Raw genomic sequence first — 12,911 nt, 5'->3', positions numbered from 1 at the left:
TGGCTGCAATGGCCAGAGCTGAGTCAATCCATAACCAGGAGCCAGGAACCTCTTCTGGGTTTCCCTCACAGGTGTAGGGTCTCAAGGCTTTGGGTCATCCTCTGTTGATTTTCTAGGCCATAAGCAGGGAGATGGGTATGAGATGTAGTAGCTGGGACATGAACCAGCACCTATATGGAATGCCAGTGCTTGTAGACAGAGGGAGGATTAGCCAATTGAGCCATTGTGCTGGCCTCTAGTTAAAGACTTAAAGAAGAAAAGGAAGGTGGGTGTCTGACCTAGGAACTAGATTCCGACATCCCATATCACAGTGACTGAGTTGCATTCCTGTCTCTGGTTTCTGATTCTGGCTTCCTGTCAATGCACACCTTGGGAGATAGTCTATGATGGCTCAAGTCACCAGGCTCCTGTCACGTATTTTAGATTGAGTTTTTAGCTTCCAGTTTTAGTCTTGCCCAGTCCTGGCTCTTACAGACATTTGAGGGAATGAATCAACAGATAGGTGATCTCTCTCCCCAACCCTTCTTTGACTCTTCAATGAGTCAATAAGTTTATCAACAGTTTCTGGGCTTCTGGGTGTTTACTAAAAGGAGTGCAATTGACCAAAGGAAGTGACTCTTTCACATGACTTCCTCCCCACCCCCCGCCCCCTTCCCCCTGCCATTGGGTCTTTAGAATCCAAATAAGATCTTGTAGAGAAAAGAGGATGTGGAGACAACCAAGAGGTTGAAGAACACTCCCAAATGTTAAGCGGTGCAGAGAAGTTCTTGTGCTTTGAGGTTAGGAGGTGTGTGGTCAAACAAGGGGACATAGAGTCTGGTGATGCATACAGGCTCTGCTGGCATCTCAGGTTGGCGTGTCTGGAGATTGTGAAGGCTATTGTGTACTGTGCTGAGAACTTTGGACTTGCCTTTGGGGAACCAGAAAAGGTGCAGCCATGATTGGCGGGTGGTGGGGGCAGTATGAAGGCATGAAAAGACGTAAGAGGTAGTTTGGGAAGACCACACTGGCCCCGTTGACTGCTGACTGTAGGAAGGGAAGGGAGCCAGGAAGTGAAGCTCCTTAGCAGCTACTGCTCAGCAACAAGAGACAAAGAGAGTCTGGATTCAGCCAGAGGCCAGAGACGAGGGAGCAGGACAGAGATTAAAAGACGCTATTGCAGGGGGATTCTCCAGGCTGAAGGCCAGCTGGATGGGAAACCTTGGAGCTGGCCCCACTGACACTCACCTCAGTTGGTAGCTGGCTCCTTCCCCTTCCTCTGCTTCTGCTGCTGCCCTGAGGAGCAGCTCATCCTCACCCACTGTGGTTGCTTCCTGATCCATACACTGGTCCCCAGCCCCGGAGCTGGCCTCCTTCCCACCACCCTCTACAAAGCTCCCTAAAGCACCAATGGGTCTATAAATGACTCACAGGTCCTTCAGCCACCTGGTCCTGCTGTCCTAACTGGCGTTTTCCCCTCCTGTCCCTTTCCAGTGGCTCCAGCCAAGTAAAGGCTGCTCCACCTGCCCTGCTATTAGCTGCCAGTGCCTTTGCTCACAGCTCCAGCTAGGGTGTCACCTCTAAACTTCTGCCCATGCCTCCCTGCTAATAGATCCTACTTCAACCCTCACTTCTGCTGAATCATCTCCCCCATTGATTCCACCATGCACCCTGCATGTCTGCCTTTCTCTCTTTTATGTTTTTGAAAGATTTATCTATTTTTATTGCAGAGGCAGAGTTACGGAGAGAAGGACAGACAGAGAGAAATATCTTCCATTCACTGGTTCACTTCCCAAATGGTTGCAATGGCTGGAGCTGAGCCAATCCAAAGCCAGGAGTCAGGAGCCGCTTCTAGGTCTCCTACATGGGTGCAGGGTCCCAAGGCTTTGGGTTACTCTCCACTGCTTTTCCAGGCCATAAGCAGGGAGCTGAATGGGAAGTAGAGCAGCTGGGACATGAACCAGTACCCATACGAGATGCTGGCATTTGCAGGTGAAGGATTAGCCATTTGAGCCATTGCACCAACCCCTCAAAGCTCTCCCTTCTGATGCCTCTTCTCCACATTAGTGGTCAAAATAGAATAAAATCCTCTCTGCAGGGCTTGTGTTGTAGTAGGAGCCAGAGTATAATCAATAAATGTCACTCTTAAGTATAAACGTGGTCCATTTTGAAAAAGATAGAGCATCGGGGGTGGGATTGATGTGGTGATTCAACAATAAATCCTCTGCCTGCAAGTGCCAGCATCCCATTTGGGCATCAGATTGTGTTCTGGTTCCTCCAATACTTCTTATTCTTTTTGTTCTTTTTAAGAGATATATATTTTTTTATTGGAAAGGCAGATATACAGAGAGAAAGATCTCCTGTCCACTGATTCACTTTCCAAGCAGCCGCAATGGACAGAGCTGAATGGATCCAAAGCCAGGAGCCAGGAATCCTCCAGGTCTCCCATGCAGGTACAGGGTATTAAGGCTTTGAGCCATCCTTGACTGCTTTCTCAGGCCACATGCGGGGAGCTGGATGGGAAGTGGAACAGGCAGGATATGAACTGGTGTGCATACGGGATCCCGGTATGTACAAGGTGAGGACTTTAGCCACTAGGCTATTTTGCACCAGGCCTGGGCTCCTCCACTTCTAACCCAGCTTCCTGCTTATGACCTGGGAAAACAGCAGAGGATGGCTCAGAGGATCTCACTTGGGAGATCCCAGAAGAAGCTCCAGGCTTCTGGCTTTGGATCAGTTCAATTCTGGCCATGGCAGTCATTTTGGAGAGTGAACCAGTGGATGGAAGATCTTTCTCTCTCTGTTTTTCCTTCTTTCTGTATATCTCCCTTTCCAATAAAAAATATGTATGTATTATAAAGATAGAGCATTGTGGGGGAGAGGGAAAAGATGGTAGGGAGTTTGGAGTCTGAGGAGTCAGCTGTGCTTACTAATCAAGTCATCATGGAAGGCTTCGACATTATGGTGATGACCCAGGGAGGTCAAGATTTTGGCCAGGAGGAGAAACATGTACAGGAGATGAGAGGATAATGGGAGATCAAGGCATGGAGCCCTGGGAACCAGAGCCCACTGGGCTGTGCAGAAGGCCATCTACAGGCTTCAACTATTCTCAGAAAGCCTGTGGAAGACGGCGAGTAAAAACATGATATGACATGACTGATTTGGCCAGTTCACTGTGGTAGGAGGGGCTGGATTGTCCAGGAGTCATGAGCATTGAGGTGAGAGATGATGGTTTTATTAAGGATGGAAGCAAGAGGTGGGAAAGGATGTCAGTCTCTGGATCCAGGGGAAGGGTCAGATGATGGGATTAGGTGATTGGCCAATGAAGGCTCAGAGAGAGAAAAGGCAAGGATGATGCTAAAGGATTGAAACCGAGGACAAGAAAGACAAGCTGAAGGATTTGGGTTGGCTAGGTGTTGATGCAGATGTCTGTTAGACACCTATGGTCATGCTGTCAGAGGGGCCGGTGGCTGATCACATGGATGCCTATCAACTGGACGCAGCCAATAGCTACCCACTGATGATCTGGGACGTACAGAGTCAGGACTAGGAAGTGCCAACACATTTCCTACTTTGAAAATCCAATATCTCTGAACCTCCAGGTAGGAGGGGCTCCTGGGATAGGCATGACTGAGTCACAGCCGTGCTTGTCATGGGCAGAGCAACTTGCCACCCAGCCTTGTGCACCTATACCATGAAGGGGTCCTCGCTCTGACCCTAACTCTTAACAAAGATGCTGGAAGGCTTACAATAAGCAGGACTGATCACAGGGGACAATAGTCTTTCAGCTATCACATAGGTGGCAGAATGGGTGTCACCCTGGACCTGTTCTCCCTGTGCCAACACTTTCTCTTCTTCATGGCACCACCTCCTGGACCACAGCAAGATGATCTCCCATTGGACAAGTGCCCAGCAACCCTCTCAGGCTGGGCTGTACCTTGGAGGGGTTAGGGCACCTCTGAGTCACTAGGGACCGTTCTAAGTTCACAGACTGGGTAAACACAGCAGACATTAGCGGATCATGGTTTGTTACGAAATCGTGAAACTTCCGTGTTTTTCTTTCCATCCCAAATAAACAATTGGGATGCTAATGAGAGCTCCCCAAAGGGGAAATTAATATCCTTCTTCCCTGGGATTTTCCACAGCTTTGTGGCCAGGGCTAGAGCCTTTCAGGGTACTCCCCACCCCCAATCCCTCCACCCGCTCCCCCTGGGGATGGGGCTGTGTGTCCTGAACTTTCCTCCAGAGTTTTGTTTGCTTTTAGAGAGCACAAGAAGGGCCTACAGACGCTGCTCAGCTCAAGGCACTTGGCTGAAGCGAGAGAATGGCACAGGTATCTGGCAGGATGACTCAGAGTGCTCCGAGGACCACAAAGCCAAGCAAGACGTGAGTCTGTCCAGCTTGCTGATGGGGCTCCTGGGTCCAAATCACCTTCTCTTTTCAGGACAGCCGGCTTGGTAGGTGTATGTGTGTGGACCACTCAGCAATCGGAAAGCCTTACTCTGGCTTGTCTAAAACCCCAAGGGAAAACTCCATTTTCCAGTCACTTCCATACCCTGGGCCTGGGCTGCCTCTCTCCACACGCCCTGTGGCTGCCTCCTTGTCTTCACTCAAGCATCAGGTCAAGCATCTCCTTTGAGAGATGCCTTTGAGCAGACAACCCAGGTAGGGGAGGTAGGACTTGAGGGGGAAGGCACAGGTTGAAAGTGGAACCATCAGAGAGGTTAGCACGAGAGCTCCTGGGATTTGTTGCTTATACAGTTCTGCTGTGTGACAGGCAGCTCCTGCTTCTTACAGGGGTCAAGGCGACACCGGTGGTTTTAGAAAAGTCTTTCATCTCAGGAATTCCTCTAACTTTGGTCACAACCCAAGCAGGCTAATGGTATGCTATGAATGGAGCAAACCATATGAACTTCATATCTCCTCTCCTGCTTGAGGCTTGAGGACAATGAAAGTCCCGGTCCTTTTTGACCATGATCTCAAACCTGTGGCCTAGGCTAGGATGCACAGTGGGCTTACAGACAGCAGGCACTAAGTGCTCAGTGTGTGCGGCGTAAGTGTCAGTACTGGCTCTGAAGCTTCTCAGGTGAGCCTCCTGTGTGAGCCAAGATGGGGAACCAAGACCATGCCTGGGTGGTGTGAGCTGGACCTGGGTCTGCAGCAGGCACCATCCCCAGGGCAGGTGATGGGAACAGCACATCAAGACTTGAACACTGCCTTTTCAAAGACAGGAAGCAAAGTGCTCTGTCCTACTCTCTCAAAGTGGCTGTGCTTCTAAGAATTTAGATACTTAGAAAGAATCAACTTCTGGTCTTGTTTACCTGTGCTTCTGTTTGAGGGTTGAAATATTGCCCAAAAAAGGCCAATGTTAGTAAATCTTTCCATTTCAGAATTTTGGCAAGCAAAATATGTTGTGTTCTTCCAACTATTGACATGTTCGGGATACTTTGGCATGGTACATGGCACTTTTAAGGAACATTGTGTGTGTGTGTGGGGGGGGTGCATAAGCAGCTAAGAAGTATGTCTAGACACTGTGGTATGGAATTGTGTTTAGTGTTATGGAAATAAATTGTTATTTTGTTTTACTTCAAGCAATCTGTTTTCTTTGCACTTAGAAAAAAATACTTTCCAGCAAGACAAACAGCACATGTTGTCTCTCCCAGCGGAAGTTAAAAATAAATACATGAAAGACAAAAATTCTTTCTATGATTTCCTAAGCTTAATATTTTATTTATTATTTCTGAGATAAAAATTTAAATTTACATTATGGACACATCAGCATATATCAACTGAGATATTTGCATAGTTTGTAATCTGAACAGATACAGTATATCATGTTGATGATACATTCTCATTTTCAAGCTATTTTATATACATTAGTTATCCGTAAGTTTTCAAACACTTTGTTTTGAAATAGTCAAACACGTCAAAGAGTCAAAATAAGGGCAGGCATTTGGCTGCTAGTGGTGAAGATGTGCACTTTTCGTGTTCTGTTGCCTGGGATGAATATCCAGCCCTGGCTGCTGAAGCCAGCTTCCCGCTGGCGCAGCCCTGGGCTGGAGTGGGCGACTGGATCTCAGACATCCACCCAATTGAAAGACTAGGCTTGAGTTCCTGGATCCCAGCTTGGGCCTCACCCACTCCCAGCCATTGCAGGCATGTAGGGCTGAACCAATGGATTACGGGGTGTATGTGTGTATCTCTTTCTGTCTCTCAAGTTACTTGATTAAATACATTTTTAAAAAAGAAATGTCAAAAGAGTTTAAGACAGATGCCTGTATGTTCACTCCATGGATGCAAACTCTGTTGACATTTTGTCTCATTGACTTGATCTCTTTCTCTCTGCAGTAGTAGAAAGTATTTTGCAAGCACCATGAGATTTTATCCGTGAGACTTCAGGTACCCCTCCAAGATAAAGAAAATCTCTTGCTGTTCATTAGATCTTCTTCTAGGAAATCATCCAGAAAAAGTTGGATTTGGAGGGAAATACCCAGACAGACATCTGACCCCACCTTCCACTAATAAGCACTGATAGAAAAAGGGGGTAGCAACCTGCCTGGATAAACAGCCTGTCCCCATTCCCCAAACACTCTCACATCCTGGACACAGATCCTTTATGATGCCGGCTTTCTTCTTGCATCCCTCAGGGTGGTGGGGTCAGCAAGAAGGTGAGCTCCACTGTGTGTTTTTCACTGATGGAGGATCCTTGGCTTCTGAGATGGACCAGAAGCAATCTAAGCTACCCTATTTGGATGTCAATGAGGAAAGGGACCGCAAGGGTTGAAATGCTATTGGGGGACCCAGCATATCTCTCAGTCTAGACCTTTGCTGCTCCTTGACGTGGGGTTGGAGAATGTGGCTTCCTGGCATGGCAGTCATGTCTGTCCTTCCTCTCTGTCCAGGAGGATCACTGGAATTTGCTGTTCATCTTGAGGCAGATCTATACCGTGGGATACTCCCTGTCTCTCATCTCCCTCTTCCTGGCGCTCACCCTCTTCCTGGTATTTAGGTGAGTAGCATTTGTGTGGACACGTATCTGGTAGATGTAGTGTCATTTGCTCACTGGCTCTTTCTAGAAGGCAGTGGAAGACAGGGCTTGTCAGAGCTGGAAGCAACCTGAGACAATCTCCCCTGCACCCATTCCACCCTGCAGATGAAGGGGGCTGGGGTTCTGGTGAGAAACATTGAGTCTCCCCTTCCCATAAAGCCAAGAGGTTACAGCAGTAACTGGAACCTGCACCCCCGACTCCTGAGTCCATCTTTTCCTCTTATGGGTTAGATAACGTTCATGGGTCTGATTCCGGTGAGCCTCACACCCCCTCCACTGGCTCTATCAGAGGTTTTGCTTTTAGAGAGGAAATTAAGAAACTCCCCCAAAGCATATACATGAACAACAGAACTGGGGTTCTAATCTAAGGACCTTCAGAATCCAGTGGTTATCATTTATAAGATTCATGTATGCGTTTGAAAGGGAGAGAGATGATAGACATACAGATAGGAGAGGAAGATACAGAGAAAGGGATGGGAGAGAGTGAGAGAAACAGAAATGGAGATTTAAATGCTCACTCTTAAGTAACTTAGAAGATTTAAGTGATGTCTCATTCTAGTTTGAATTAGGAGGAATTCTCACCCCAGGAGTTTCACATTATTAGCACTCTTAGGTTGTGAGTTCAAAGAACCCACACAGAGGACGTATTTCACTGAGATCTTACAGCTGGTATGTGATGGAGCCAAACTAATAACCGAGAAGTCCAGGGTCTGAGCATTTTCCCTCCCTTTTCTCTCTGAATCCAAGTGCCTGTTACTATATCAGATTTTAGAAATTACTCAGGTTGCGGGGGCTGGGAGGAGGTAGTGTTGTGAGTTTAAGCCATTGCTTGCAGATGCCAGCATCCCGTCTCTGTGGAGGGCTGGTCTGAGTTCCCCGCTGCTCTGTCTCTGATCCATGAAGAAGCAAGATCACATAGCCCAGCAGTCCAGCTCTGGGATCTGCACTGTGACCCCTGTCCTTAGTGGGAACCACACAGGTCCCTCAAGCCTAGACTCGTTGGCTTGAGCCATCCTATCCTGAGGAGAGGCACTTGTTTTTTTTCCCCTTGCACAGAAAACTCCACTGCACACGCAACTACATTCACATGAACCTGTTTGCTTCCTTCATCCTGAGAGCCATGGCTGTTCTGGTGAGGGACATCGTCATCCACAGACTTCATTCCAAGAAGCCCGACACAGAGGATGGTTGGATGTCCTATATGTCAGAGGTAATGTCCTCCGTATTGTTTAAACTGGGTGGGTTAGTTCTGAAGTCAGAGAGCAGGTGGATGGGGCCAGGGAAGAGGGTGACCAGGGCCTTCTGGTTAAAAAGACAGCTGCAGACTGAAGGTGATAAGCTCCAGGTAATAGAACTCCAAGACAAATAGCCCATAATAGCTGCTGTTGGTCAGTCCTAGGATGGGGAATTTTGTTACCTGTAAATGAGAATTGAGGCAGCTCAACTATTCTTTACAGTGGTTGTATTTTTAAAACAGCAGAGTTTTTCCTACATGGACTTTTGTATTCATTTTTGTTTGTTTGTTTTAAAGATTTTTTTTTTTTATTTTAAAAGTAGAGTTACAGAAAGAGAAGGAGAGGCAGAGAGAGAAATCTTCCATCCACTGGCTCACTCTCTAGATGGCCACAATGACCCTAGTTTGGCTGGTCCAGAGCCAGGAGCCTGGAGTTTCTTCCAGGTCTCCCTTGTGGCTGCAGGGTCCCAAGCATTTGTGTCATCTTCCATTGCTTTCCCAGGCTTATTAGCAGGAAGCTGGGTTGGAAGTGGAGCAGCAGGGACCCCAATCATTATTACTGTGGGAGGTCAGCAAGGGTTGGTTTAACCCTCTGCACCACCACACCAGCCCTCATGACATTCTCTTTTAATCCTTTTAAGGTGTCTTGGATCTGAGGTGATATTGTCAACTGTATTCTTGATTTCTGTCCTGTTATTGATTATTTGCATCTTCACCCTTTTTTGTTCATACCTTGGATATTCTTGCCAGAGGTTCCTCAATTTTATCAGACTTTCCATTTTTCTTTGTTTTTATTATTATTGCCATATTATTATCATTTCATGATGCAGTTCCATACACTCTGGGATTTCCCTTACCTCCTCTGCTAGTCCCATCCCCCTTGCTCCCCACCCCTCCACTGCCACTGAGTTCTCCCATATCATTACAACAGCATAGTTCCTCATAGACAGTCAGAAGTCCATCATTGCGGGCATAGACAATAGGAGAAGGTCCAGCATCCCAATGTCAAGACACATCTAATAGTTTCACTGGGAGTCCTTCCTCGATTTGAAAGTAGAGCTGCACACTGCACCATCCTCACATCTGGACATGTCAGTCTCCACTACACATCACTATAAATCTCCCCAAGTGAAAGCCCACAAATCGAAACCAACAACAGGAAGAGAAACAGAAATTTACAATGCCATGAAGTTAAACAACATGCCATTGGATTTGATGGTCTCCATTACACAGTTACTTTACATCCCCTTAAATGAAAAGCCGCAAAACAAAATCAATAGCAGGAAGAAAAAATAGAAACTTACAATGCCATGAAGTTAAATAACATGCTACAGAATGACAGATGTGTTACTGAAGAAATGAAAAAAGAAATCAAGGACCTTTTTGAAGAAAATGATGCTACAGTATGATCAATGAGTCACTGAAGAATTTAATCAGATGAAAGTGTTTTTGAAGAGATGTAACTAACAAAAAAATATAAAAACCGGTGAGATATTTTCTGCTGATCTTTGATGGTGAGATGTATCTCTTGTGCACAACAAATAGATGGGTTTTGTGTTTTTAATCCGACCTACTAACCTTTGACATTTGATTGAAGAATTTAAGCCATTTACATTCAGGTTTAATATGAATGGGTGGTAATTTTGTCCTGTCATTTAGCAATGGATTGTTCATTGATTTAGTCTTCTGTTGTCATTTTACTGGGATATTCTTCACATTTGCCTTTGTTTTTCATAGGTGTTATTCCTCTTCTCTGCCAAGAGAACATCTTTAAGTATCATTTGTAGGGCAGGTTTGGAAGAGGTATTATTGCTTGAGCTTTTCTTTATTGTGGAAGAATTTTATTTCATTCTCAAAAGAAAACTTTGCTGGGTACATTATTCTGGGCTGGCCCATAGAGTTTCCTGTGAGAGATCAGCTGTATATTTAATTGCCATTTCTCTATATGTCAATTGATTTTTTTTCACGTGCCCATTTAAGGATCTTTTCCTTATGTCCAACTGAAGAGAGCTTGATTATTATGTGTCATGGTGAAGATCACTTTTGGTCAACCCTGTTGTGAGTTCTGTGTCCCTCCTGAATGTTGTTTCCCAATTCTTTCTCTAGGTTAGGGAAATTTTCCCTTATTATTTCATTAAATACATTTTTAAACTCAGCTTGTCTTTCTGTACCTTCTGGAACTCCCATAACTCCCGATTGCTGCTTCCTGAATGCTGCTGGCTTGTTGGGTCACTGCAGCACCACACCTTTGTCTCCACTGCTTTCCTGTGTCCATCAGTCTCCTTCTGCTGTTGATCTTTCCCCTCCTGTTTTCTGGAATGTGCCCTCTCCGCTTCACCCTGTCTAATGTTTCTCCACTTGTTTATATGTGTCATCATCCTATTCTGCCATCTTGATTCTCTCCATGTACCTTCTTTAATTCACTATTCCAACTTTCTTTTTTACATGCTGCTTAATATTCTGAACGTTTTCCTTTTTTCTTTTTTTTTTCCGTTAATTTCTTTTAATAATCTTAGTTGATTAGGGTACAAAGGGTCAAGGGCTACAGGGTGAAAGTGGGTAATATCATTGTTTCCACACTAATATAATCATTTTCCCCTGTATCTGGGGTTAGGGGAGTAGCAAAGGGAAAAGCCCCACCCAACTTCCCACCCATCCCCGATCCCCAACATGAGGCGCGCTCCAAGGGTCCTGCTCAAACAGTTTTGATAGTTCATCAGTTCTGGATTGCTGCCAATCTCACCGTCCCAACTGCAATGAAACCTATTCAGAGTCCACTTGCTGACAGATGGTTGGGGTTCCAGGATCAGCAGTTCAGTTGGAGAGATATCCAAAGAAACTTCATCTGAGTTGATCCCAGATCTGATTCTTGCGTGAGTTTGCTAGTATAGACTTCTTCACCGTTTGTCACACCAATCAGCTTATGCACATGCTGGTTGTTGCTGAACGTTTTGTTTTTAATGAAGCACATTCAAGGTTATAAATTGAATTCTGGGCTTGATACAACTGCCTTGCAAGTTTTGGTGTGTAATATTTTCCTTACCTTCAGGTCAGAAGTAATTTTTAATTTCTGACATAATTTCTTCTTTCTTCTGTTCCCTAATTTCCAATCATATGAATATTTTTGAGTTCTTGTTTTCTAGCTTTCTTGAACATGGTTAGAAAGCATACTTCAGGGTGAACATTGTGGCATAGCAGCTAAAGCTGCCACCTGTAACACCAGTATTCCAAATGGATGCTTGTTTCTGGCTGCATCACTTCCAATTCAGCTCCCTTCTAATGGACTGGGAAAAACAGCAGAAGGACGTCCAAGTGCTTGATCCCCTGTCACTCACATGGAAGATCAGGAAGAAACTCCTGGCATTGACCAGGCCTCAACTCTGGCCTTGGTGGCCTTGTGGGGAGTGACCTAGCAGACAAAGATCTTGCTGTTGCAAGGAAAGAAAGAAGGAAGGAAGGAAAGAAAAGTTATCCTTTACTGTTTCCAATGAGTGCTTGTGAGGATGTACTCTGTTTGAAAAATGCCTAGTGTTCTGGAAGAGAAAACTGAGCACACTATAGGACACTGTCTTTCATATGTGAATGTTAGGGCCAGATGGTCAGGAGGGTGCAGGAGAGAGGAGAATAAAGGAAGAGGCTGTGCTTGGAGAGTGGCGTGGGTGGAGGGGCTTTCCCCCCACTCAGGGTCCCAAGGCCTGGGCTCACCCATGGGTGTTCTGTTCTCTGCAGATGTCTACCTCCTGCCGCTCCGTCCAGGTCCTCCTGCACTACTTCGTGGGTGCCAATCAGCTGTGGCTGCTGGTGGAAGGTCTTTACCTTCACGGACTGCTGGAGCCCACTGTGCTTTCTGAGAGGCGGCTGTGGCCTCGATACCTGTTGGTGGGTTGGGGTGAGTGATGGGACCTTCAACTTGCCCTCTTGGGAGCCTGGGAGAGTCTTTTGTTGGAGCCAGAAACCCAGCTGGAGAGTGGCTCCTGCGAGGGAGTATTCCTGAAGTGCCAGAGGTTTTGAAGAGAGATGTGTGCGGTCTTTGGTGGAATTAGAGGACAGTCCAGCTATTCTGTCCCCTATTGAATTGGTCTCCTTTAGATGCCATAACAAAAACAAAACAACACAACAAAAGCCTGGCTTAGCTAGCACTCATCGATTTTCTTGCAGTTCTTGGAGCATTGTTGGTTTGTTGAGCGCTCACTTCCCAGATTATAGATAGCCATATATTTTTTTTTTGCTCTATTGTCACTTGGTGGAGAGAAAAAGCCAGCTGTCTTGATTGTAAGGTCATCAACCCTTATACCAGACAGGGACCCACCTAAACCGTCTTACCTCTGAAGATCATCATGTTGTGTACAAGACTTTCAAGGGAACACATTTAGTCCCTGACACGAAGTCTTTAGGTTGAGCAATTTTTTTAAAAAAAATATTATAAAAGCACAACCAAAAGTATTCAGATCTGGAATCCTATCTTCATTTACACCATTGGGGAATTTAAAGGTGAAGGATTCTGAGGAAATATTCTGGGCCTGTGAGTCACTAGCCTTTGGTTAATGAAGGCCTTACTTTAAGCTGCTCTGTGACAAATGGTGAGTCCCTTGCCCTCCCTGGGTCTGGTTTCTGTGACTATAAAACCATGGAAGGGCCCTGTGCCACCTC

General features: G+C 45.9%; 1 protein-coding gene across 1 annotated transcript in view; it reads left to right on the top strand.

The window, feature by feature from the left end:
• GLP2R (glucagon like peptide 2 receptor) overlaps window positions 1-12,911 on the top strand; it is a 54,046-nt gene that overhangs the window by 13,490 nt on the left and 27,645 nt on the right. Inside the window, exons 4-7 of the mRNA XM_041000794.1 lie at window positions 4,244-4,365; window positions 6,882-6,988; window positions 8,084-8,237; window positions 11,991-12,150. Coding sequence (XP_040856728.1) covers window positions 4,244-4,365; window positions 6,882-6,988; window positions 8,084-8,237; window positions 11,991-12,150 — 543 coding nt within the window. The remainder of the gene's footprint in view (window positions 1-4,243; window positions 4,366-6,881; window positions 6,989-8,083; window positions 8,238-11,990; window positions 12,151-12,911) is intronic.

Source organism: Ochotona curzoniae, unplaced genomic scaffold (assembly GCF_017591425.1).
Source record: "Ochotona curzoniae isolate NIBS_2020 unplaced genomic scaffold, NIBS_Ocur_1.0 scaffold_2453, whole genome shotgun sequence".
Classification (NCBI taxonomy): domain Eukaryota; kingdom Metazoa; phylum Chordata; class Mammalia; order Lagomorpha; family Ochotonidae; genus Ochotona; species Ochotona curzoniae.
The sequence above is the reverse complement of the archived record's forward strand: the minus strand, read 5'-3'. Positions and strand labels throughout refer to the sequence as shown.